The sequence below is a fragment of the Monodelphis domestica genome, chromosome 1 (genome assembly GCF_027887165.1).
Source record: "Monodelphis domestica isolate mMonDom1 chromosome 1, mMonDom1.pri, whole genome shotgun sequence".
NCBI lineage: Eukaryota > Metazoa > Chordata > Mammalia > Didelphimorphia > Didelphidae > Monodelphis > Monodelphis domestica.
In genome coordinates this window covers 205,292,598-205,319,234 of record NC_077227.1, presented here as the reverse complement: position 1 = coordinate 205,319,234, position 26,637 = coordinate 205,292,598, and the positions used below count along the sequence as shown (strand labels likewise).

At 40.5% G+C, this 26,637-nt stretch overlaps 1 protein-coding gene across 3 annotated transcripts in view; it reads left to right on the top strand.

The window, feature by feature from the left end:
* The window catches only part of VPS39 (VPS39 subunit of HOPS complex), a 70,934-nt gene that overhangs the window by 36,205 nt on the left and 8,092 nt on the right, over window positions 1-26,637 (top strand). For all 3 annotated transcript variants that reach the window (XM_056810327.1, XM_001362136.4, XM_056810326.1), the window contains 16 exons: window positions 1,224-1,344; window positions 1,451-1,571; window positions 6,528-6,657; window positions 11,646-11,788; window positions 13,907-14,050; window positions 14,787-14,928; window positions 15,074-15,160; window positions 15,443-15,516; window positions 16,765-16,863; window positions 18,299-18,416; window positions 18,948-19,076; window positions 20,918-21,020; window positions 22,917-22,962; window positions 24,282-24,431; window positions 24,611-24,745; window positions 25,021-25,112. In XM_056810327.1, the coding sequence (XP_056666305.1) occupies window positions 1,224-1,344; window positions 1,451-1,571; window positions 6,528-6,657; window positions 11,646-11,788; window positions 13,907-14,050; window positions 14,787-14,928; window positions 15,074-15,160; window positions 15,443-15,516; window positions 16,765-16,863; window positions 18,299-18,416; window positions 18,948-19,076; window positions 20,918-21,020; window positions 22,917-22,962; window positions 24,282-24,431; window positions 24,611-24,745; window positions 25,021-25,112 (1,834 nt within the window). The remainder of the gene's footprint in view (window positions 1-1,223; window positions 1,345-1,450; window positions 1,572-6,527; window positions 6,658-11,645; window positions 11,789-13,906; window positions 14,051-14,786; window positions 14,929-15,073; window positions 15,161-15,442; window positions 15,517-16,764; window positions 16,864-18,298; window positions 18,417-18,947; window positions 19,077-20,917; window positions 21,021-22,916; window positions 22,963-24,281; window positions 24,432-24,610; window positions 24,746-25,020; window positions 25,113-26,637) is intronic.

Below are 26,637 nucleotides of genomic sequence, written 5' to 3'. Positions count from 1 at the left end.
TTTTTAAACCTTTACCTTCTGTCTTAGCATTGATACCAGTGCTAAGGCAGAAGAGTGATAAGGGCTAGGTAATTGGGGTTAAGTGACTTTTTCCCTCCAAAAGCTTACACTTTATTAGATGTTAGATTAAATAACACATTCATGTATATACAACATGCAGGAAAAGGCATTTTAGCTTCATATCTCAAAACCCTTCACAGACTCCAGTTCTTCTCCTTCCTAGTACCCTTGAAAGATAGATTAGTGCATCAGCATAGGCAGAAATGGAGGATGAGAGGCAAAAGTCCTATAGTGAAAGCCACAGCCAAGAGAGATCAGAGTTAGGACTCTTGGCTGTAGCTCCTGGTCACTTAAACTATGAGAAAGATGAGCCTTGAAGGATTGAGGCAGGCATGGTTTCAAGTAGCTTGAGAGAATTGTCTTGTAGGAAGCCTCTTGATTCTCTAACATAGTTTGAACAGTTTCAGAGACCAAAATAACACTAGAGCCCCTTTTACCAATAATGAAACCTTGAGGTTAAAAAAAACTATAATCAAGTCAAGCTATAGAGGCTAAAAGTGGATAGTGACAAGAGCACCAAACTTGGAGTCAAGGGGGCTTGGGTTTGAATCTAGGCTCTGGCCTTTACTTTGTCAGAGTGGGAAGGGACAAACAAGCCAAATCACTAAAAAAAAAAAGATGATCTAGGGACCAAAGCTTTAAAAGAAAAATCCTCCTTCAAAACCTAGCTTTGATTAAGTTTGACTGCCATTCATTTTGTTCTGGGTGAGATTCTTATGTTGAACAGCACCACAGGGACAGTGCTCTGTTGTTTGCTCTTCTTGATCTCTGTAAGTAATACCCCAGTTTAAAAGGAAATAATCCTTGCCCTTTTTCTTACCTCCCATCCCTATTGCTTGTGAGAGGGTACCAGCAGCTCATTGTGATCTCCCCTTATTCTCCTTACTTATCTCTTTAGTAGTTGATAGAAAAGAGAGAAGCCCCAGGGGAGGGTTTCTTTTGGGATATTCTGCGTGGAAATATCTAGGATTGGGTGAAATTACTATCTAGAAATCCATAGAGCTTTGTCCTTCTCTTGAGCTGGCTAATGATTAATGAATAGCAGTTACCTGGAATCCCACTTGTGTGCAATATCTGCCCCAGATAATGCTCCATGCATGAAAGCCTCCCCCTTTGTTCATACCAGAGTGGATTCTCACTGAGGTTGTGTCACCCCTCTACAGAGCACCAGCCTCCATACATCATTGCGGTGTTGCCTCGGTATGTGGAGATCCGGACATTTGAGCCTCGGCTGTTAGTGCAGAGCATTGAGCTACAGAGACCCCGCTTCATTACTTCCGGAGGGTGAGGATTTGCCTTTTGCTTCATCCTCCAGAGCTTTCAGAGCACCTAAAGGCCACTCCATTCATTTCTTTGCTTCTTTCTTCATGGCTCTCACTCCCGCCTCCAGTTCAGACATCGTCTATGTGGCCAGCAACCATTTCGTTTGGCGACTTATTCCTGTCTCTATAGCAACCCAAATCCAGCAGCTTCTTCAGGATAAGCAGTTCGAACTGGCCCTACAGTTGGCGGTAAATTTAATTTCACTTCTTGAATTCCTTAGTTTCCCTGAGCAGGTTTCTGGGAAGCCAAAGCCTATTTTTCTCAGTTGGCACATATTCATGGGCTCACAGACCCAGAGATGGGAGGGACCTTTGAAATCATTGAGTCCACCTGCCTTGTTTTGCAGGTGAGGAAACTGAGGCACAGAGAGGTGAAGGGACCTCCTCAAGGCCACATAGGTCCTTACATGGCAGACCTGAGGTGCAAACCTGCATCTTCTAATTCTAAGTATAATATCCCTTCGACATCTTGGGAACTAAAAGCATGGCATCCCTGTGTTATGGAAAAATCTGTAAAAGTTTTTGGCTTTCCCTACATACCTCAGAAGAAATTTGAATCTTTTATTTTTCATTTATAGGATGTTTACAGTGTCTTATTGAAAGATTTGGGTTAAGTATTTGGTCATAGACTATTTTATACATTTCTGAGTTTCTAAACCTTTTCTGTGTTGTCTATTGACCTTTGGGTGTCATGTGTGGCTTCTGCAAAACTCCCCCAAAATTCCAATTTAATATCTTATGATGATCTGCAATTTATGTCAAAAACACAATGGGAGAAGTTGCAATGTGGAAGGGATACCTGTACATCACATGGTAATTTTTTTGCTTTCATAATCACAGGACAGTAGATGAGTCAGAAGACCTTGATTCCAGCCCTCTCAGATGTCAAATGCTTGTGGGATTGGAAGTCTCTGAGTTTGGGGGGCCTTGGTTTTTTCATGTGTGAAATGGGGATAATAGTACTTCACTGAATAGTTGTGAGGGAAAAATAAAGTATTGTAAAAAGATAAAAGAAAATGATTTGAAAAATATAATTATATACCACTATAAGGTAATTAATTTTAAATCAATCAACTTCTGGTTGAGTGATCATCATATGTAAGATGCCATGGTAGAAATTAAGAGATGCCTATGACATAGACTAGGCTTTTAAGGAGTTTATAGTTTAATGGCATAAAGCCCATTTACAAATAATAGTAATAGAGGGAAGAATGTGATAGAGGCAAATAAGAAGTCTAGGCAATATATTGTGATAAATGTGGAATGGGAGATGTGCCATTTCAATTGGGCCTTAAAGGTATGGTGAGGCTTTAACAGAGAAGTTCATTTAGGCATTAGGGCAGTTATTAACATGAATAAAGACCCAGAAATGGGAAGGTGAAGAGATGAAGGTCACAGTTTAATGACCTGTGGAATTGGAACCTAAAGTATGTGAAAAGTTTTAAGATGAGGAAAAATTGTAAAGATAGTTCAGAGCTGGATTATGGAAGGTCTTGGGTCCCATTAACTCAGAGAGGTAGTAACATCATCAGCATTAATAATAGTATTTGAAATATGTGATTGTAGCATAGCTTAGCTAAAAACAGCTTGAGAGGTGGTCACCTTAGCCTGTGGTTTTAACATAGCTGTAGAGTGTCTATGAAGAATTATGGACTGTTAGATCTGGAAGGGACTTTAGAGATCATTTAGTCCAACTCCCTTATTTTGGGGAGAGGAAGCTAAAGTCCTGAGAGTGTGACTTGTTTACAGTCACATAGCTCCTTTAAAGAAAAGCTGGAACTAAGATCAGGCTTCCTGACTTGTAGGTCAGTGCCCTGTCCACTAAACTAGTAGTTCTCAAAGTGTGGTCCAAGGGCCCCTGGGTGTCCTTGAGACCCTTTCACTGGATTTGTGAAATTAAAACTTGTTTAGCCATTCAGTTGTGTCTGACTATGACTCCATGGACTCCATGGTATCCATGGGGTTTTCTTGATAAGGATACTGGTAGTGGATCTGTTTGTTAGTCAATCAGAGATTAAGTGAATTGCCCAGTGTCACATTGCGAGGAAGTGTGTGAGGCTGGATTTAAATTTAAATCTTCCTGACCTCCAGGTCTAGTGCTCTTAACAAGTAAGCTCACAGCTGCCTCTTGGCAGGTCAAAAATTATATTTATAATTATACTAATCTATAATTTATCTATTAAAATACTCCTCCTTTTTTCAACTATGTATCTGTGTGAGGCTGGATTTTCATTATATACTTAAGCCAAAATAACTTTTTACAACAAATTGAATGCAGAAGCACATATGAGATTCCACCTGTCTTTTATGGAAAACATTGCCATTCTTACTATTTCTTGTTTTAGAAGATAGTTATTTTTCATAAAAATATTATTTTTGTTAACATGTAATAAGTTTGTTATTTTAAAAATAATAAATATTTTTAAGCGATCAGTTACAGTGCCTCATAATTAAATATTAATAGATAATAACACATTTAACAAAAGTTCTTTAGGGTTCTCAGTAATTTTTTAAAGAATGGAAAGAACAACAGCAATTCTTTTAGCATATAATTACCAGATATCCCTAAGATCTGACAAAAATTCCCCTTCATGCAATTTATTCTCTTATATTTTTTTAGTGGTAAGAGCACCTGATTTTTAAGTACCACAAAATAGCCTTTGACATAATTTTAGATTCTTAAGCCCCGTTTTTTGCCTTTTTTAAGGGAGTATTTGTTATGTGCTTACCATATATATAAGATGGTTTAGATTACATTTAGCTTACATGAAAATTTAGCTTAGTTTGGGACAAAGCTCAAATGTAAAATAATTTGAGGTCAATTTAATATGAAAATCTGGTATTGATTTAAAGTACAATTGAGGGGGCAGCTGGGTGGCTCAGTGGCTTGAGAGCCAGGCCTAGAGATGGGGGGTCCTAGGTTCAAATCTGGCCTCAGACAGTTCCTAGCTATGCGACTGTGGGCAAGTCACTTAATCTCCATTACCTAGCCCTTACCACTCTTCTGCCTTAGAACTAATATTGATTCTAAGATGGAAGGTAAGGATTTAAAATATAAAATTTAAAAGTACAGTTGAGAATCCAGAAAAGGAATAGCTGAGTAGTAGTAGTAGGAGAAGGCTTCATGATATATGGTACTTCAGCTGGTCCTTGAAGGATCGGTGGGGAGGCTGTGTATGAGTAGAGGGAAAGAGAGAGCAGCTTTTTAGGTAGTGCCCACAACATAACCATTGGGGTTAAGTATATTTGTAAGGGAGCATTGCCAGGAAGGAGAGCATCCAGACTTAAGTCAAAAGGCATATGTTTAGGATAGTGGGATATAAGGATGAATGGATACGTGGGACCAATTATGGAGTACTTTGAAAACTAGACCAGACGCTAGTGTGAGTTGATGACAAAGATGGAAGCAGAAGAATAGAGATCTGAAAGAGATTTTAGAATGAAGACATTACAGGATTAGGCATCATATTAGATTTAAGGGAGAGGGAAAAGTCATAGATGACTCTTAGTCAGGTTTCTGGGTTTCTGACCAAAAAAGGACAGTTGGGGAAGGGAGTCAATTTTGGGTAGAAGATAAATTTGGGTTTTAATATATTTATTCATATATATTTAATAAATTCAGTATAGTATGTTGACATGCTCCTTTGTAAAAGGCAAGTACGATCAACATGCATTATGCTCCTGCTGAGTATTATGTTAGGTATTGGGAAAAAGCTGGAGTCAAGATAAGGAGCATATAGTCTAGTGCTGCGATAATATGCCAACACATATAGCTATATAATACATTGATAATGGCATTAGAGATTTGAAAACAAAATGTTATGTGAGGTCTTAACAGGAAGATTATCATCACCTGAGGGGATCAGAGGAGTGAAGAAAATGACATTTGAGTTGGGCTTTAAAGAAAGATGGAAATTCATTCAGGAAATAGGAGGAGGGAGGGCTTATGAGTATAGTACATCTTTAGGAGAGTTGTTAGTCAGAGGAGAGTGCAGGGAGAAGTGGTGGTGTTAGCAATACAAATGAAAAAGTGAGAAGCAAGAACAATGTATTATGGACTAGAGGAAGATGAGTTTGTTATATTGGAGGGACTTGTGGGGCTTCTGGGTGGACATGTTCTCTAGGTAGCTGAAGGTGTAGGGTTGGAGCTCAGAAGGAAGGTCAGTTCCTGAAATAGGTTTGTGGGGATCAGCTGCATAGAAGTGGAAGTCCTGAACGTGAATAAGATTGCTGAGATGGAGGGTAGAAAAGGGACCTTCTGGGGGCAGCTGGGTAGCTCAGTGGATTGAGAGCTAGGCCTAGAGATGGGAGGTCCTAGGTTCAAATCTGGCCCCTAATTCTAAGATAGAAGGGAAGGTTTTTTAGAAAATCTATACCGTCAGAGGAGAGAGAGAAAACACATTTTCCTGGTTCTCCTTCTGATTCTCTAACTACTCTTCTATTTCCTAAAAGGGTTTCTTATACTCTTCTTAAGTCTTTTAATGTGGGTATCCTAGAAGAGAGTCGGGGCTTAGAAGGTCCCTTTTCTTTTTTTTTTTTTAAAAACCCTTACCTTCCATCTTGGATTCAGTACTGTCTATCAACTCCAAGGCAGAAGAGTGGTAAGGGCTAGGCAATGGGGGTCAAGTGACTTGCCCAGGGTCACACAACTGGGAAGTGTCTGAGGCCAGATTTGAACCCAAGATCTCTTGTCTCTAGACTTGGCTTTCTATCCACTGAGTCTCCTAGATGCCCAGAAGGTATGGATTTGAAAACCACTGGCATAGAGGTAGTAACTGAGGATCCTGAAGAGAAGGAGAAAGTGCAGGGATGAGATCCAGGGTAGAAGGTAAGATGTTAGATTTAGGAAAAGAGAAACCTTTCTCTGAGATGAGAACAACGAGAGAATAGTTGTAGTCATCTGTTGGGGTGAAAACAGAAAGGAACACATAAATCAGTGAATCTCCCAGTTCCATTTTCTTGATCTTCTGGGCATAGTGACCTACTTGGACACAAGGAAACTCATGTTTGACTCCTTACCAATTTTATTTTGCAATATTATTACATTGAATGGCAATTTTCCTTGTCTTGTATTTTTTTTTTGATCATTTATTTTTGAAATGAAACCAAGAGCATTAAGTCCTTCTTTTGCTTTCTTCCTTTTAGGAAATGAAAGATGATTCGGACAGTGAGAAGCGACAGCAGATCCATCACATTAAGAACCTGTTTGCTTTTAACCTCTTCTGTCAGAAACGTTTTGATGAGTCCATGCAAGTCTTTGCAAAACTTGGGACAGGTGAGGAGTGGATGTGGGCTAGGATTAGGGTGATGAGAGAGCATGATTTGACTCTGTGAGAAGGACAAGGATAAGGAAGACGCTTTCAAAGAACTGATCCTACTACCTGTAGATGGCAATATTTATTTATAGTTTAGCCTCATATTATGAGGTCAGATATTAATGATCCCATAAGCTCCCATGAATTCAACTATCGTATTTATGCAAATGATTATCAGATTTATTTGTCCATCCTTAATCTTTCTTCTGACTTCCAGTCTTACAATCCCAAATGCCTATTGGATTTTTTGAACTTGATCGGCATGTTCAAAGCATCCTTTTTTCTTAACTTCCCTGTTACTATGGAGGGCACCATTGTCCTCTCATGCACAAAAATGTTCACAGCTGCTCTTTTTGTAGTGGCAAAGAATTAGAAATTGAGAAGGGATGTCCAAAATTATGGGGATGTCCATTAATTAAAGAATGGCTGAACCAATTGTGGTATATGATGGTGATGGAATACTATTGTGCTCTTGGAAATGATAAGCAGGATAATTTCGGAAAAATTCGGAAAAATCTATATGAATTGATGCAGAGTGAAATAAGCAGAACCAGGAAAACATTATACACAGTTAACAACAATATTGTACAATGATCAACTGTAAAAGATTCAGCTACTCGCAGCAATACAATGACCCAGGACAATTCTGAAAGACATGACAAAGAACCACCTCCAGAGAAAGAACTGTTGGAGTTAGATGCAGATCAAAGCATACTATTTTTCACATTAGTTTATTTACAGTTTTATTTTGGGATTTTGGTTTTCTGTTAGTGTTCTCATAAACAGTGACCAACATGGAAGTATGTTTTTCATGATAATACATGTATAATCCAGATCAAATTGCTTACAATCACCTAGGAGGGAGAAGAGAAAGGGAGATAATTTGGATCCTATAATTTTGGGGAAAAAATTTTGAAAATTGTTATTACGTGTAATTGGGAAAATAAAATATTCTTGAATAAAAACAAATAAAAATGAGTGTCCAGGGGCAGCTAGGTAGCATAGTAGATAAAGCACCAGGCTTGGAGTCAGGGGGACCTGGAGTTAAATCTGGTCCCAGATACTTCCTAGCTGTGTGACCCTGGGCAAGTCATTTAACCCCATTTACTTAGTCCATACCACTCTTATGTCTTAGAATTGACAGAATTAGTGTCCAGTGTTGAAAAGTGATGAGAAATTTTCAAAAGAATCAATTTAGGTTGATGTAGAGCTGTGCAGTAGTGAAATTCCAGCAGATTTATTCACTTGAGTTCCTTTTTGTGATTGAGTGAAGATGAAGAGCCCTAAGTAAAACCAGTTAATAATAGTTTTAGAAACTTGAAAAGGAGATGTGGAGTGGTGAATTAAATCCAGTGCCACATTAATATTTCTTTTAAATAATAGGGGAACAATATTGTCATATTAAATTAAGTTCCCAAGGCATGCCAGTATAGAAAAGATATCTCCGTTGTCTCTAGAGAACTCATAAGCCTTGAGGGTGTGTGTGTGTGTGTGTGTCTCTGTGTCTATGTTGTGTGACCCTGGGCAAATCACTTAACCCCAACTGCCTAGCTCTTAATTTTGTTCTGTCTTAGAATTGATACTAAGATGAAAGCTAAGAGTTTTGAAAAAGAAAAAGAAAAGTCAGTGTGGTGTAACGGAAAGAACATTGGACTCGAAGAGACATAAGGGATTGAGTTCAAGTCATCTCTAATACTTCTTAACAGTGTGACTCGGGGAGTTTAATTGCAGTTTCAGAAGTGGGGTTACTGCTACTTGCTCTACCAACATCACAGGATCATTGTGAGAAAGCATGTTGTACAGCATGAAGGTACTTTATAAATCTAGTAGCTTTTTTGCAAGACTGTTGCCTGATTCCTTATAAAAACCTTCAACAGAGACAACTGAGTAGCACAGTGGATAGAGAGCCAGGCCTGTAGTCAGGAGGACCTGTGTGACTCTAGGCAAGTCACTTAACCCTAATTGTCTAGTTCTTACTGATTCTAAGACAGATGGTAAAAGTTAAAAAAAATTAAATTAAAACCATCAGTAGTCCAACTTGAGTGGATCATTGTGGGTAGTAAATCTCTGGGCATTTGACATTGTTAGAGTGTATTGAATGTAGAATTAATTTCTTTTTTTTTCAAGGGAAGTGTTGGGCCTGAAGTTTGGCTTTACCTCATGGTTATATGGTATCTTGATAGCTCTTGCCCAGGCCAGCCTAATGTGGAGCTCACGAAGGAGGGAATAAAAGATATCTGTGCTTCATTTGGGATGGTAGAGCAAGGGAAGATCTCATTTCTATATCTTGTTTTGGGTTCCCAAGGGAGATCCCTCATAATTAAATAGTAGTGCAATAGAGAGTGTCAAGCCTGGAGTCAGGAAGAAAAAAGTATTGGACCTGGGTCCTGCCCCCCAAAGTTGCCCAGTATTTAACTACGTGATTGACAGAGTCACTTAATATCTCTCAGCCTCAGTTTCTCCATCAGTAAATTGAAGATAATTACACCTAACACTGAGGGTTGCCATGTGAATCAAATATTATATGTAACATGTTCTGCAAAGCTTAAAGAAGTGTATACATATGAGCTATTGTGGTTAATGTTTTCTCTTGGAAAATCCCATGATTTAATAAGCAATTGTCTTTTTTAGAATAAGGAAGTTCATAATTCCTATGATTTTACAGATTTTGTGTTGGTTTATCCATAGAGAAGTTGTTTTCTCCAATTGACTGCAAACTACTTGAAGGCAGACTGCTTGATTTTTGTCTGTATTCTCATGCTTTGCACATAGTGGAACTTCATAAAGCTTGTTATGGAAGTGGAAAGTCTAGCAAAGTCAAGAAAACTATTAAGTAATATTAATAGGAACTCTTCCCAATATCTTCCTCCACCCATCTCCTCCCCTCAGCCCCAATAGTATGAGGAAAAGCAGAGCTACTGTCAGAATCATATATCCACAGATAGTTCATTGGTAAACATTCTTTTAATAAACCTCTTTATTTTTCCTGTTAACACCCTTCCTTATGTGCATTCTTTTTCTTTTCATTTGCATATTTTATGCATTGAAATTAAATTGGACCTACTGTGTGATTTAGTATCTTATATAATGAAACTTATTATTGTTTTGATCCTTCCTACACACATCTCTGATTCAGATTTAGGATTGTGACAGTAATTACTTAATTATTAGGGTTGCTGGGATTCATTGTTATTAAGTAGAATATAAGAACAGAGTAAGATTGTTCTGTCATGTCAAAGTACCATCTTGGATGAGCTGGTAACACAAGATCCTTGTGTCAGTGCTGTGGCAAGAGTGTTGTACTGGGAACTAGCTTTCTGATTTTGAATCTTGGCTCAGCTATGGTGCTGGGCAAGTCACCTTTTCACATCTGTAAAATGAAGACTAGATAGCCTCTGAAGTCCCTTCCATCTTGAAAACTGTCATCCTATAAAATAAAGTCTGAAGTTAAATAGTCTTCTGAGTCACTGTAATAGAACCTGGGTGGCTAAATGTTTGGCTTCTTACTATAGTTGAAGGTCTCTAATAAAGTTGATTTTTTAAAAACTATATATTTTTTTCAATTTCATGTAGAAATAATTGTTGACAATTGTTTTCTCACATTTTGTGATTCAGATTCTCTCCTTTCCTCCTTCCCTCCATCCTCGAAGCAGTAAATAACCTGGTATAGGTTATACTAGTGTTTTCATACAACATATATTTCCCGTGTTGTCGCAGAAGACACATATCACATTTACAATAAAAAAACTCATGAAGGAAATAAAAAAAGATGGTGTGCTTTGATCTGTAATCAGATTTCCACAGTTCTGTCTTTGGCTTTGTATAACATTTGTATAACATTTTTTTACTGAGTCCTGTGGGGTTATCTTGGCATATTTGCTGATAATAGTTTAGTCTTTTATAGTTGTTACAGTACATTTTTACAGTTGATCATTATACAATATTTCTTTTACTCTTGGTTCTGTTCACCTCACATCAGTTCATATAAAGTCTTTCTAGGTTTTCTGAACTCATTCTGTTTGTCATTTCTCATGATGCAATAGTATTCTGTTACAACTATATACCACAATTTGTTCATCCATTCTCTGATGGAAACCACCTCAGTTTCTAATTTTTTGCCACTACAAAAAGATGCTAAAAATATTTTTGTACAGGAAGGTCCTTTTCCTGTCTGATTTTTTTGTGATATAGACTCCATAGTATGCACAGGTTTATGGCCCTTTGGGTGTGGTTCCATTTTGGTCTCCAGAATGATTTTATTAGTTCACAGTTCCATGAACAGTGTATTAGTGTGTTAGTGTCTCAGTTTTCCTATATCCCCTCTAACATTTATAATTTTCCTTTTTGGTCATTAACCACTCTGATAGGTATGAGGTGGTATCTCAGAACTATTTTAATTTGCAATAGAGATTTGGAGCATTTTTTCATAAGACTGTAGAGAGTTTTAATTTTTCCACCTGAGAACTGCCTGTTCATACCCTTTGACCATTTATCAATTAGGGAATACTTTGTGTTCTTATAAATGTGATTTTAGATGAGATTGTTCAGTAGATTGTTCAGCTAGACTAGGTTCTAGCTCTGAGTCTAATTGAACAGAGATTTATCTGCCATATCTGCCATTTTTGTGCATGCTGTAGTTCAGTGTAACTGAAGCTTTTTCATTCATTTTAGTTGAAGAACTCTTTACAGGTTGGTGAATGCAAAATCTTCACTCAATCTATATGGTTATTGTTTGTTCTTGGAGTTGTGTAATCTTCTTGCTGGACCAGACAGACACATATGATGCTGCCTGGGGTGATGCAAGTTATGATAGTTCAGGCTAAGGCTTTGAAGTCACCAAGGATTACTTTGTTTTTGTCTTTCATTTGACTGTATGAAATAATCCTGTGCAAGGGAAAAAAAATGTCTAGACCCTTTCCCAGAGAAGTCATGTTTATCTTCCATATAGATCCTACTCATGTGATGGGTTTGTACCCTGATCTGCTACCCACTGAGTACAGGAAGCAGCTGCAGTATCCCAACCCATTGCCAGTGCTCTCTGGGCCTGAACTAGAGAAGGCTCATTTGGCCCTTATTGATTACTTGACTCAGGTAAGTAGTGGACTTGGGAATGCTTCCTGGCAAATCTGTCTGGCTCTGATTTCAATGATGAGTAAGATTGCAAACGTGGAGGTCTCAAATAACCCAACACTCTCTTTGGTTTTTTCTTCACAAGCCCTTTTGGCTATGAATCTCAACTGTGAACAATAGTGAAAGCTGACCCCTTCCTATCTATGACTCCGTTTCTCGTGTTGTCTATATCATGATAATCTGTATTGGGGGAAGCTCCTACCCTTGAAGAGTAAGGAAAGGAATCTAAAAGTACCATTTTACTGACCCAAGCAAACCAAACCTCAGGCCCTGCCATCCAGGATTATTGTATACCTCTGTATATTGAGACATATAGATATATATTGATATATAGAGTATATTGATACCTCTGAAGACCTATTTATTAATTTTTAGGTTTTAAAGTACTTATTTTCTGTCTTAGAATCAATACTGCGTATTGGTTCCAAGGTAGAAGAGTGGTTAGGGCTAGGGGATTAAGTGACTTGCCCAGGGTCACACAGCTAGGAAGCGTATGAGACCAGATTTGAACACAGGACCTCTAGTCTATAGGTCTGGTGCTCTATCCATTGAGCCACGTAGGTGCCCCCAGCTATTTTTCTTTTACAAAATTTCCTCAAGCCTCAGTTTTGACACTTTTTTTAGATTAAGCATTTGAAGGCATTTATAGAGCCTTTGTCTATCCTCCAGCTCTGCTTCTAGAGAAATGGGTGTAAGGGTGGGTCTGCCTCTACATTGTATGTTAGATACACCCTTGGCATTAGGCTCCAGGAGTATCCTGTCCTGTGAGCTGAAGGAGAGATGCTGCTTAAGCACTGGCTGACAGGCAACCTGTAATGAGACCCCATGTCAGCCTCCCCATGTGTTTTCCCCACAAGGGAAGTGGCCTTTCTGTCTCTAGACAGAGAGAGAGAACTGTAGGTCGTTGGTTCCAAGGCTTATTGTCCCATGTACACTTTAGGATTAGGCAGACTGCCAGAGAAAGTACTTTTCTGCACATGCCTTTGATTTAGAGATCTATGGCATATACAGAGTCATCTCCCCAGCTCCAGTGGGATGAAGTTGGATTTAGTGGGATCTCTCAGGTTCCAGTGGGGTATAGCTGGGTTGCACCAAGTTCCCCAGCAGAAATTTCATCAGTAACAGCTAAGTAATCATTTATTTTGAATCTCAGACTCTTGTACTAAGGTTAGATAGTTGGGGGGGGGGGTCTGTGATCCCCAAGGTGTGGATACTCTTGTGCCCAGGGCAGAACTCAAGCTCTCTACCCCTTTGGTTAGACAAGAACTCTGTGAGGTTCTTGTCTACATCTTTTTGTAAATCCTCAACAAATGAGCCATCTAATACTCTGGAGGTGGCCTTGTACTTTATTTTCCTGGGGGTACAAGTATAGGCAGAATCATTGGAGTATAGTAGCTAGTGGAGTGCTGGCCTTGGAGTCAGGAAAACCCAAGTTCAAACATCCTGGCTGTTTGTCCCACCACCCCAGGTGTTTGTCTTGCCATCTGCCTCTCTCTCCCACCCCCCCTCCCCCCAGCACCCTAGGCAGCTTTCTAAGACTTGAACAAACCTGTAGCTTGGCATGACAATCCTATGCCATTTTCTCTGGAGAACATTATCCTGGCCCCATTGGTTGGCAGGGTTTGTGATCCCCAGTGTGGGGCTCGGGTTTTTTCTGTGGGGCTGTGCTCTCTCATTTTTCATCATGTGACCAGCCCCCAGTCAGTTGTCCTTGATGGTATTTTTTTGGACCACTCCTTGTGCATAAGTCACTGTTGGTCATGTGCTCCAATTGACCCATTTCCTCTGTGCACCTTCAATGTCTTCAACGTTGCCCTCTGGGTTACTGATGATTTAAGATTATTCTGGAATTGTGACCTCACATGGTATCAGTGAGAAGGGACAGCAAAGTTGTTTTTTAATAGTTGAGAAAGTCCTGCAGGATTTTCCAAATCCCATTGTACCTCGTCTCTACAATAATGGCAGGCAGCTGTGTAGTCTGGGTAGGGTTGCAGGGGGGTGGCTTCCCCTGCTGGCCAAGGGATGGGTTTAGGGAAAATTTGGTTCTGGTTTTCTATGCCTCATGTGTCACTTTTTTAGAAAAGAAGCCAACTTGTGAAGAAACTCAATGACTCTGACCATCAGTCGAGCACCTCCCCACTTATGGAGGGCACCCCCACTATCAAGTCCAAGAAGAAACTCCTGCAGATCATAGACACCACATTGCTTAAGTGTTACCTCCACGTGAGTGGCCTTCCACCCCACTCCTCTTTCCCCTTAACTGGCAGGGAAGCCATCTGGCACCTAGCACTAATGGGGCAAAATTATCCTGTGCAGAGAATCAATAGTTGTCCTAATGTTCATCATGCTTCTGATGGGCTAGGAACTTAGTAACTTTCTATCCATGATTTCAAAGAAGACTTGTTTCTTTTCAGCTCTAGCAAAGATGAGGGTTAGCTACGGAAGAGGCTAGTTCTTGATGGCTCTGGAAGCAAGGCCTTGGTCTGGGAGGCAATGCTCTCCTGCCTGTCATCAGTAGTTAGTCAATGGTTAGTGCTGGTCATGGCAAGGATTTTGGGTCCAGTTTCCCCTTAATGATAACTGTGGAGGCCAAGTGGAAAGCAAGACTGGGTGGTCTGGGGGATACTAGTACTTTCAGGGCTTCTAGGCTTAGGGTTCTGGGTTCTCCATTATGGTCTCAGGGGAAGTGATAGTTGTGACTTGATTGGCTCATATCACTCTTTGTCCCTTCCTTGGGGCATCTTGCTTCAGCTGCATACATTTTCTTGCCTTGATAAGATAACTTTTTCCCTAAGGCTGATGTTTCTCTGAATCTTAAGCTATACCCTAGGGGCTTTCTTCTGTTTCTGTAATATTCTAGTACTGGCCTGATATTGATTGGACCTGGGGAGCAGGGAGGGAGGGAGAGAGGGAGGAAAATCTGGGGAAAGTCTGATTCCAAATTGCGCTCCTTCTGTAGACAAACGTGGCCTTGGTGGCTCCATTACTGCGCCTCGAGAACAATCATTGCCACATTGAAGAAAGTGAGCATGTATTGAAGAAGGCTCATAAGTACAGTGAGCTCATCATTCTTTATGAGAAGAAGGGGCTTCATGAGAAAGGTGATGCCAATAGATTCTCAGGTTTTGTCTGCCAGGGCCTCTTGGGCTCCTGCAGAGTACATGAGTGGGGGTGCCATAGGTAGTAGCCTGCTCTCTGAGGAGTAGAACTGGCTCCTAACAACAATTTGGGGGGTTTTCTTACAAGCTTTGCAGGTGCTGGTAGACCAATCTAAGAAAGCCAACTCCCCCTTGAAAGGCCATGAGAGGACAGTGCAGTATCTTCAGCATCTGGGTAAGCATCCCCTCTGGGGCAGAGAGACTGAGGAGAAGTACAGGGGACTGGCTTATATAAAGGTTCCTCATTTTAGCCAGTTTCTGACTCTTCACAGTCTTGTTTTTCTACTCTGGGAACCCTTACCTTGTGACCTCTGATGGGACAGTGCTGGTGCCCCTGGTATATCCAGGGAGCCAGTAGTAGGACTCCTGTCTTCTTTTTAGCTTTTAGAATAAGGCACAACTAATGTTTGGGCTGTGGCACCCTGCTTCTTGAGAGACTTTATGTTTTTTGTTCCAGGCACAGAGAATTTACATTTGGTATTCTCTTACTCTATCTGGGTGCTGAGAGATTTCCCAGAAGATGGACTGAAAGTAAGTAATTGTATTTGGCCTTTCTTGTCACATTCTGGCCTGGTAATAGAGCTGTCAGCATCCTGTGTGCTTTATGATTTTGTATGTATTTTGTATGCACTTATATGTATGCATTTGTACATGGACTTACAAGAGAATGTAAGCTCCTGAGGACAGGGAATGTTTTTTTCTCTGTGTCCCCAGCACCAGGCACTGTGCTGAGATAGAATCACTATTCAGTAAATGCTTGTTGGTTAGTTGCTTGATGGATTGGCATGGGAGTCATCAAAGAGTCATTAAGTGAGGGGGCAGCTAGGTGGCTCAGTGGATAGAGAGCAGGCCTATAGATGGGAGGTCCTGGGTTCAAATTTGACTGTAGACATTTCCTAGCTGTGTGAACGTGGGCAAGTCACTTAACCCCCATTGCAAAGCCCTTACCATTCTTGTCTAGGAACCAATACACAGTATTGATTTTAAGATGGAAGGTAAGGGTTAAAAAAGAAACATTAGGTAAGGGGGAAAATTTGGGGCCCTTCTTTACAAAGCTCACTCATATTCTTCAGGGTTATCTCTGGCTATGAAGGTTGTGTTCATCCTTGCTTCTTTGCTTTGTGTAAAGACTAAGTGAATAGGTCCTTGAGCTGAGACTGAGAAAGACAAGCATCAGAGCCATTTATTTTTTACTATTTGACTTAGGCTTTGTGTGGCCTAGATTGCAGTTCTTAAATTGGGCTTATTACACCTTGGCCTGGAAACATTGAAGCTCTTTACTATTCCCCGACATAGAGTCAGTGAGCAGACCTGGCCCCTGGTGACATTAGTTTTAAAGTCCTGTATTCCAGTGACAGATTGTTCTTTTGAGGCTCTACTTGGTATCGTGGTAGGTCTCCAGGAGGGGACGTTGTCATTGCAAAGAACATAAGGAGGACTCCAGCACATATGGTGGTAGGAAGAAGCACATCAGGTCTGACTTGAGAGGCATGAGAAGGGCTTCAACTCCTGCTCTCTATTACATTGACTGTAGAGGAGAGGAGAGGGGAGAGGAAGGGAGGGGAGAGGATGAGATAGGATAAGACTCTTTGGGCTTCAGTTTTCTCAACTGTGACAATGCAACAAGACAACAAGTGGGGGGTCGTGACTTCTAAGCTAGAAGAACTACTCACATCTTGCATTCTGTGGCTCTTCTACCTACCTACATGCTTGACATCTTCCTAGGCTGTAGAGATGCTGCAGTGACTCTGCTGATAGAAATGTATTTTGCTCTGATAGATATTTACTGAAGATCTCCCTGAGGTGGAGGCTCTGCCACGGGACCGGGTGCTGAACTTCTTAATAGAGAACTTTAAAAGCCTGGCTATTCCTTATTTGGTAAGATGCTGCTTGCTTCTAGTCCATTTAATAAAGTTTACAACTAAACTATCCTGCAGTGTAGATGTTCAGGTCATAGGACAGATGGATATTTGTGGGCTTCAAGAATGAGTAGGGGGAGGGGGCAAGTGAGCCAAGTGGCTCAGTGGATTGAGAGCTATCCCTAGAGATGGGAAGTCCTGGGTTCAAATGTGGCTTCAGACACTTCCTAGCTGTGTGACCCCGAGCAAGTCGCTTAAGCCCCATTAGCTAGCCCATATCATTCTTCTGCCTTGGAACCAATACTTAATATCAATCCTAAAATAGAAAGTAAAGGTTTAAAAAAAATTGAGTAGACATGGAGCAGAAAGAACTAGGTGGCTCAGTGGATTGAGAGCCAAGCCCAGAGATGGAAGGTCCTGGATTCAGATATGGCCTCAGACGTTTCCTAGCTATGTGACCCTGGGTAAGTCATTTAACCTTTATTGTCTAGCCCTTACTGCTCTTCTGCCTTAGAACCAATACACAATATTGGTTCTAAGATGGAAGATGAGGTTTTAAAATTTTAGAAATATATATCTTGGACAAGATGGGATTGTTGTGATTAACTAGGTGAATTTAGGGGTAAAATTAAGAAAGGGTAGTGCCTGGAGTAGCTAGTTGGCTCAGTAGATAGAGTGCTATGCCCAGATTTGGGAGGACCTGGGTTCAAATGTGGCCTCAGACACTTCCTAGTTGAGGGACCCATGGCAAGTCACCTCTTTTACCTTAGTTGTTACTAAGAAAGTAAGGGTTATTAAAAAAAAAGAAAGAAGAAAAGAAAGTCTAGTAATAAGAAAATCATTACTGATGCTCAAATGAATTAACAGTTAAAATTATAAGAGAGCTGCTACTTAGCAGATTAGTAGCTTTACATGAGGGTGAGATTTTTTTTTAAACCCTTAACCTTAGGTTCTAGATACTAAGTATTAGTTCTAAGGGGAAGGGCTAGGCAATGGGGGTTTAGTAACTTGCCCAGGATCACACAGCTAGGAAGTGTCTGAGGTCAAATTTGAACCCAGGACTTCTGATCTCCAGGCCTGGCTTTATATTTACTTAGACATCTAGCTACCCCCAAGGGATAAGATTATGCTGGGGTAGCTGGATTAGATTTCAGGCAGTTAGATTGAGTAGTGGATAGAGCCAGGCCTGGAGTCAGGAAGACTTGTGTTCACTTCCAGCCTTGTATACTTAGTGGCTGTGTGACCATGGACAAATCACTTATCTCTGTTTGCCTCAGTTTCTGCAACTGTAAAATGAGCTGGAGAAAAAAATGAAAAACCACTTCAATATCTTGGCCAAAAATACTTGAAATGGGGCCATGAAGAGTTGGACACTACTGAAATGACTGAAGAACAACTGAGTTAAATTATCTGTATAGAAGATATATAAAGGCCAAATCTGTTTTTCATCCTAGGAACACATCATTCATACCTGGGAAGAAACAGGATCTGAGTTCCACAATTGCCTCATCCAGCTGTATTGTGAAAAGGTCCAAGGGCTAATGAAGGAATACCTCAGCTCCTTCCCTATAGGTACTGATATCCTTAAAAGTCTAGCTGTCCCATGGGCTTGGAGAGAGCCCAGAACTTTCTGCTAGAGATCATGGGATGCTGGCGTCCAATACAAAACCTTATAGTTGAGCTGTGTAAAAAGCAAGTCTTGGTGTCAGCCAGGTAGTTCAGTGGATTGAGAATCAGACTTAGAGATGGGAGGTCCTAGGTTCAAATGTGACCCCAGAAACTTCCTAGCTATGTGACCCTGGGCCCCATTGCCTAGCCCTTACAGCTCTTCTGTCTTGAAACCAATACACAATATTGACTCTAAGATGGAAGGTAAAGGATTAAAAAACAAACAAAAAGGCTTTTGTGTGGGAAGAAAATTTTGAGAGGGAATTAGTTATCCAACTCTGGAAGAGTGAGAGTTAGAAATCCCAGTTGGCCTAGATAAATCACTCACATTCTCTGAGAGCCCCTCCAGAGAGATTATGGATTATAGCATTGTACCTTGGATTATAGCATTGTCCCTATGGACCATCTCTTGCACTTACTCTGGTTTTTCCATAGATAAAACTCCAGTCCCTGCTGGCAATGAAGAGGGGGAGCTGGGAGAATACCGGCAAAAGCTCCTCATGTTCCTGGAGATATCTAGCTGCTATGATCCAAGCCAGCTCATCTGTGATTTCCCTTTTGATGGTGAGTGTCTGACTGGAGACCACAGCCCCAATTGCAGTTTTGAGGTCCAGAGAAATCTTAATTTGCTTAAAGTTGCTCAGAGTAATTAAATAGTAGTCTTATTTAATTCATTTATTCAACAGATATATTTGCAAACCACACTTGTTTTTAACTCCAATGCTTTTCCTACCGTACCACCTTGCCTCTCTTCTTTCTAGTATGAACTCCCTTTTCTTCTCAGATTTTTACCTTAGATCCCTTCAGTGCTCTCTTTCATTCTCTCTTCTCTGCTATAGTGTCTCAGGGAAAGAAAAAAAAAAAGAAACAGAACCAGGTCCTTTTTGTTAAGGTCAACTTGTGCTCTTTCCCTCCTGTCTTCTCTTTGAGTTAATCTCTGATCTCTTTGATCTTGCTCTCTTTCTTCCTAATCTTCAATCTCTTTTTATTCACTGGCTCTTTCCCTAGCCATCAAGGAAATTTGCAGCCAATACCTCCAGAGAGCCAGCTAACTGTCTTGGTCTCAGCCTAACCCCCTCCAAAATTCCAGAATCTTCCTGCTGGTCTCATGCCACTTCCTTCTGCAAACTTCAATACTTTCCTTACAACACTTGGGAGCAGCTAGATGACTCATTGGATAAAAAGCCAGGCCTAGAGACAAGAGGTTCTGGGTTAATATATAACCTTGGACACTTCCTAACTCTGTGACCCTGATCAAGTCATCTAAACACCACTGCCCAACCTTTACCTGCTGTTTTGCCTTGGAACCAATACTTAGTATTGTTTCTAAGATAGAAGGTAAGGGTTTTTTTTTTTAAACCCTTTACTTGAGTTGGCTATCTCAAGTTATAGTCTTGTATCTTTCTTCTGTTTCATAGGCATCTGCATTATTGTCTTCATTTCCTTACTTCTCACTGACTTTTCAGCCTCTGCAATTATGTTTCTGATGCCATCACTCAACTGTTCTCTCCACGGTTAAGATTTGGTTAACATCAATCTTTTAATTACTAAATCCAATTCTTGGTTGTTATCCTTGACCTCTCTGCAGCTTCTGACACTGTTGACTGCTCCCTTCTTGACATGGTCTTCCCTGTATTTTTGTGATACTGTTTTCCTCTGATGTTGCTCTTCTCTTTCTTATCTGATTACTCTCCTTTTTTGGACCATCTTTTATATCCTGCTGAGTTTCTCTGGGGATATTTCAGAATTCTTTCTTGTGTTTTCTTTTTTCTCCCTCTCCCTGATTTCATTACTTCCTTTGCTTTCACTTATCATCTCTATGCTGATGCCACCCAGATGTATGTATCCGGCTTTCCTTCTCCTCTAGTCCTACATCACCAACTATTTGTCAGATAGTTCTTTATTGTCCAGGAAACATCTCATTTCTAAGCCTTGTCAGTTTTACCTCTACAATATACTTGTGTATCCATCCCTCTCCCTCCCTCCCTCCCTTCCTTCCTTCCTTCCTTCCTTCCTTCCTTCCTTCCTTCCTTCCTTCCTTCCTTCCTTCCTTCCTTCCTTCCTTCCTTCCTTCCTTCCTTCCTTCCTCTCTCCCTCCTTTCCTCCCTTCCTCCCTTCCTTCCTCCTTCCCTCCCTCTCTTCCTCCCTCCTTTATCTTCTTTCTTAGAATGGATACAGTTCCAAGGCAGAATGAGGGTATGGACTAGGCAATTGGGGTTAAATGACTTGTTCAGGGTCATACCGCCAGGAAGTGTCTGAGGTCAGATTTGAACCCAGGTCCTCCTCATTCCGGGGTTGGCATTCTGTCCACTGAGCCACTGTACCCATTCTTTTTACAATTCAGTTCCTTCAAGCTGACTTTCCAGTAGTGGTTAATTTTTTTGTTTTTTAAATTTTTCTTGTAGGTCTCCTGGAGGAAAGAGCTCTCCTTTTGGGGCGAATGGGAAAACACGAACAAGCCCTCTTCATTTATGTCCACATCCTGAAGGATACAAGGATGGCTGAAGAGTAAGTGGCCTCTCTGGTCCTAATCCTACTTCTGAGGAATTTATATGTTCTGTTTAGGATCAGAAGAGTCCAAAATAATACCCAGAAGTATCCTACCAAGAGAAACTTAAAAGCAAGAACTCAGTCTGTCTGTAGCAACTACCACACCTATAGAGTGAAAATCATTTACTTCTTATGATGGGGTCTTTGCCATGGGCAAAGTCCACCCTTGCCCACAACTCCAGGGTATCCCGACTGGTGGCAAATGATCAGTCAACAAAAATAACAAATGGAAGACAGCTTAATCATAACAGCCATGGGATTGCTTTGCATCTGACAGCTGCTCCAACATTCCCAGGCTTGGGATTTATTTTTATATCCATATTCTTGGCATGCAGATACACAAAATCAAAGAGAGATAATTGGAAAAGTGACACTTTAACTTTTAACAAATCACTTGATTAACATTCTATATTTTTATATTGTGATTACAGACAGAATAAAGCTTGCACACAAGATAAATGATTTCATCACAGGTGGCTTAATTTTCTCATTACCCTGTGAGAAGTTTAGAGCTTACAAACAATCAAGGGAAATTACATATTGCTTTTAATAAAATGGAATAATTAATCAGCAGTTTTTAGAAGACAATTCAACAATCATATCATCAAGACTGAGGGGTCTGGGAACACAATTCAAATTTAGACTGGTGGCTTCTAGGGAGTTACTGATTTGTGTAATTGAGACACTGAGGCATACTGAAGCTTGATGTACCTATACTGTACCTGTATGTATTGTATGGGCCTCTATGATTGATTTGTGTGCTGACTTCATGATAATAGGCTTCTGTATGTAGGGAAGTTTTTGGCTTGGCCTATAGCTGCAGTTTTGCTGGGAATTATGTACCTAAGTAAAAGTTAACCCATGATAGTCTTTTTGGGATTGGGTTTGAGGGTCTGATCTTTTGGTGGTGTTTTGGAGAATTAGGGTACAGGTGTTTTGCTCTTGCATTATTTCTTTTGAGACTAGGGGGAATAATAGTCATGTCAATTCATAAGTAAGGGGCATTGATGAAGGAAGTCATGTAAAAGGGGGTTGGGTGGGCAATCACATCTCACCAAGGACCACTCTGTGGTCTCCCTAGCTACCACTCATGACTCTGTCAAGGCGTTGTGGTCTGATGGTTTCCAGCAGATCTTATTCTAATAAGATCTCTTTAAGATTGCTCATTCAATATATTATAAAGCTGTTAAATGAATGGCAATGACCTTAGTCCATTAACCTTTATGTCTAGCCTTTTCCCACTTTTTTCCTTTTTTAAAAAAATGCATTTATTATTTTTTCAACATTCTTAAAAAAAGTACATTTATTTATTTAATTAAATTAGAATATTTTCCCATGGTTACATGATTCATATTTTTTCCCTTCTCCTCCTCTGGCCCCCCTCCTAGAGCCAACAAGCAATTCTACTGGATTTTACATGTATCATTGTTCAAAACCTATTTCTATATTATTACTATTTGCAATAGAGTGATCATTTAAAGTCTACATCCCCAATCATATCCCCATTGAACCATGTGATCAATTATATGTTTTTCTTCTGCATTTCTGCTCCCATAGTTCTTTCTCTGGATGTGGACAGCATTCTTTCTTCTCATAAATTCCTCTGGATTGTTCTGGATAACTTTATTGCTACTAATGGAGAAGTCCATTACATTCAATTGTACCACAGTGTATCAGTCTCATTCTCCTGGTTTTGCTCCTTTCATTCTGCATCACTTCCTGGAGGTTTTTCCAGTTCAAATGGAATTCCTCCAGTTTATTATTCCTTTCAGCACAGTAATATTCCATCACCAACAGATACCACAATTTGTTTAGCCATTTCCCACTTTTGACTCTCTGTGTTTTCCCTTCTAGGTACTGCCATAAACACTATGACCGAAACAAAGATGGCAACAAAGATGTGAGTAGTGGTCCTGCTCCTAGTTGTCTTGTGGTTATTGAACGTGATCACTTGTGAGGCTGATGGCTCACAGCTGCCTACCCGGCCCTCTTCAGTTTGGTTATAGGTCACTCTTAATGGGAATGAATTGCTGAGATATTGTGTATCTTTGTGTTTGTGCTATTTAACTTGAGATACTTGTGGTTTCGAAGTGGATCAGGTATCATAACCAGCCATGGTTAAAACTGAGTCTCTGGGGGACTGTTAGGTAGCACAGTGGATAGAGCATCAGGCCTGGAGTTGGGAGCATTTAGGTTCATATTTGGCTGCTGACCAGCTTGTGACTGTGAGCAAGTCACTCAACCCCATTTGCCTAGCCCTTGCCATTCTTCTGTCTTAGAGTTGTTACTAAAAGAGAAGGTAAGGGTTTAAAAAAAGAGAAAGCATATCTGCCGCCATCTTTGTTTCCCTAGCACTTAGTACAATGTTTGGCACATAGTAGTCTAATAATGTTTGATGACTTGATTTATCCTCTAGATTTAGGTGGATGTTATTTTTTAGAAGCAGGATCATAGAATTATAGAGTTACAGACAATCTTTAGAAATCATCTAATCCAACTTCTTCATTTTATCAGTGAGGAACTGAGAGCCAGAGAGGTTATGTGACATATGCCAAAGTCACAGGAACAAAATGGGAGCCTGGGGCAACTAGCTCTGGGGCAGTTAGTTGCTCTTCTCAGCTTTACATTTTGGTACAGTGATGTTTCAGAACTCTATTTTAAGGGGCAGCCAGACGGTTCAGTGAATTTAAATGTAAAAAACCCCAACAACTCCATTTTATAACTGGTATTAGTACATTATACTGGGTCACCTTTGGGCTTTAGCTCTCACCTCCCGAGGCCTCGGCTTTTTTTTTTTTTAAACCCTTCCCTTCTGTCTTAGAATTGTTACCAAGTATTGATTCTGTCTAAGTTTGGCTCTATCCACCATGCTACCTAGTTTTCCTCAAGGCCTCAGTTTTCAAACCTCATCCCTTCCCTCCTTCCTCCCAACATGAAGAAAAAGCTTTACTAAATTACTTAGTTTTTCTCCCTCTTTCTCCTGGGGAGGAAAGCAAACTTTAGTTGTTTATTTATCTTTATTGCCAACTTGATTTCATATACATTTTAAAGAAATTAAAAATGAATGACTTTAAGACTAGCTATGTGCCACTGACCAAGAATATTCCTTAAACTCTCTTGTGCCTTAGTTTCCTCATCTCTAAAGTTTGGAGATTGAACACCATGGCTTCTAAGGACTTTTCCAAGTAGTATTATTTTGATTGGATTTGTATGAAACAGGTGTATCTGTCGCTGCTTCGGATGTATCTGTCTCCACCTAGTGTTCACTGCCTGGGGCCAATCAAGATGGAGCTGCTGGAGCCCCAAGCTAATCTCCAGGCTGCCCTACAGGTCCTGGAATTACATCACAGTAAACTGGACACCACCAAGGTCAGAGACTTTTCTCACTATCTCTAGTAGGTGTAACCTCTTTGAGTTGAGGAGAGGGAGTGTCTAGCATTTTGGGCTGGATTGTGGATACTAGTTTGGCTATTTGTAAAGGTTTCTATATTCCTCACTCTTCCACTCAGGGGTTCACCATGCCCTTGTTTGCCTTTCTCTGCCTGTAGGCCATCAATCTTCTTCCAGCCAACACTCAGATTAATGAGATACGCATCTTTCTGGAAAAGGTCCTGGAGGAAAACGCACAAAAGAAACGTTACAATCAAATCCTCAAAAATCTTCTTCAGGCCGAGTTCCTGAGGGTACAGACCTGCTTCTGCAGACCAGAATTCTTCTTCATTTCTCTACCTAAGTCCGGGTCCTGATCTCTTTCTGTGAACTCACATGACAGAGCTCTCAGCCTTGTGCTTTACACATATCATGTTCCCAACTCTGTTAGTGAAAGAAGTTGATGAAGGCTGGGGTAGGGGTAGGGGGAGCAGGAATGGAATCAGTGTATGCCTTTCTGCCCTTCTCTCTCATGGGAATAGCTGGGTGGGGTTTGGATACCATTGAATCTTGATCATTGTCCCACCAGGTCCAAGAGGAGCGCATTTTCCACCAGCAAGTGAAGTGTATCATCACAGAGGAGAAATTATGTATGGTGTGTAAGAAGAAGATAGGGAACAGGTGAGCCTCTCAGACAGGCCCAGCCTGATCACAGTCTCTTCAGGTTCTCTTCTAATAACAGGCAGCCTTGCTCTGCACCCAGACCTGAGACTTGCTGTGTGGTAGGAGGACAGTGTCTGCCCACCAGTCAGGCAAAGGATGTTCAGGGAGGCAGGGAGAAAGAGAATGGGCATTGAAATGCCCCCATACCCAAGCTCTTGTTTGTGAAGCAACTGATCAGGGATAAAGCAATACAGAACCTTCATTTTAAAAAATCCTTCTGATTTTTCTTATGTATTTTGTTCATCATCCCTGAATGAAGGCAGACTGAGACTGATTTTTTCTAGACTTGATCAGTGCAGGAATTTTTTTTGCTTGACTACATATGTTTGTAACAAGTTTTAATGGAGGAAAATGGAAAGGAAAGGATGTGGACCTAAAGAGAAAAAAAAATCTAATTTTTAAAAAAGTAAAAGTCTGCTTCCTATGGAAAGGTTGGAGTGGGAGGGCCAAGTTCAGGACCTGTGTTGTGTGGGGGATGGATCTTTGTGTTTCCTGAAAGGTGGGCACAGTTGCCACTGCCACTCCCTATTGCTTGAAGGCAGCTGAACTTGGCCTTTGGGTTAGCTCTTGCCTTGATTCTAAGACAGAAGGCAAGGGTTAAAAAAAAAAAGAAATAGGCTTGTGTTACACAAACAAAAGAGGATTAAACAACTAGTTGGTAACTGACCTGGCTACTTTGATTTGATTTTAGCCTAAATTAACAAAATAAAGTGTCCAAAGCAGTCAGTTCATATCTGGGGTATTGAAACTTGGTGGTCAAAACCATGCCATATAAGAAACAATTGAAGGAATTCTGGAGTTGTTTAGCCTGGAAATGCAAAGACTTGGGGGAGAAATTGGTGAAGAAGGGATTAGACTTTTTCCCCTCAGCCCTTCAGGACAAAACCAGGATTCAGTGCCAGAGACATGGATGATAGCTTAGCCTAAAGAAAAACTCAGGGACAGCTAGTGGCTCAATGGATGGAGAGCCAGGCCTGGAGATGGAAGGTCCTGGGTTCAAATTTGGCCTTATAAGCTGCCTAACCAAGTGACCTTGGACAAATCATTTAACCCAAATTGCTAAGCCCTTTCCCCTCTTCTGCCTTAGAGTCTAAGGCAGAAGGTAAGGATTTAAAAAGAAAAGAAAAAAGAAAAACTAAACCTACACTTCTGCCCAGAAATAGGATAGACTGTCTCAGAAGAGAGTGAGTCCCTGTGTGACCCTAGGCAAGTCACTTAACCCCCATTGCCTAGCCTTTACTGCTCTTCTGTCTTAGAACCAATGCACAAATATTGATTCTAAGATGGAAGGTGAAGGTTTAAAAAAAAGAAGAGATTGAGTCTGCAATTACTGTAGGACTTCAATTTATATGACTGTGCAAAGCCAATATTGTATGGCTTCTTTTGGGTAGGAGAGGGACTGGATGACCTGAAACTCTTCAGAGTCTGACTCCTCAGAAAAATCTGCCTTCAGATATGTCCTGATGATTTCTATCAGCTCACA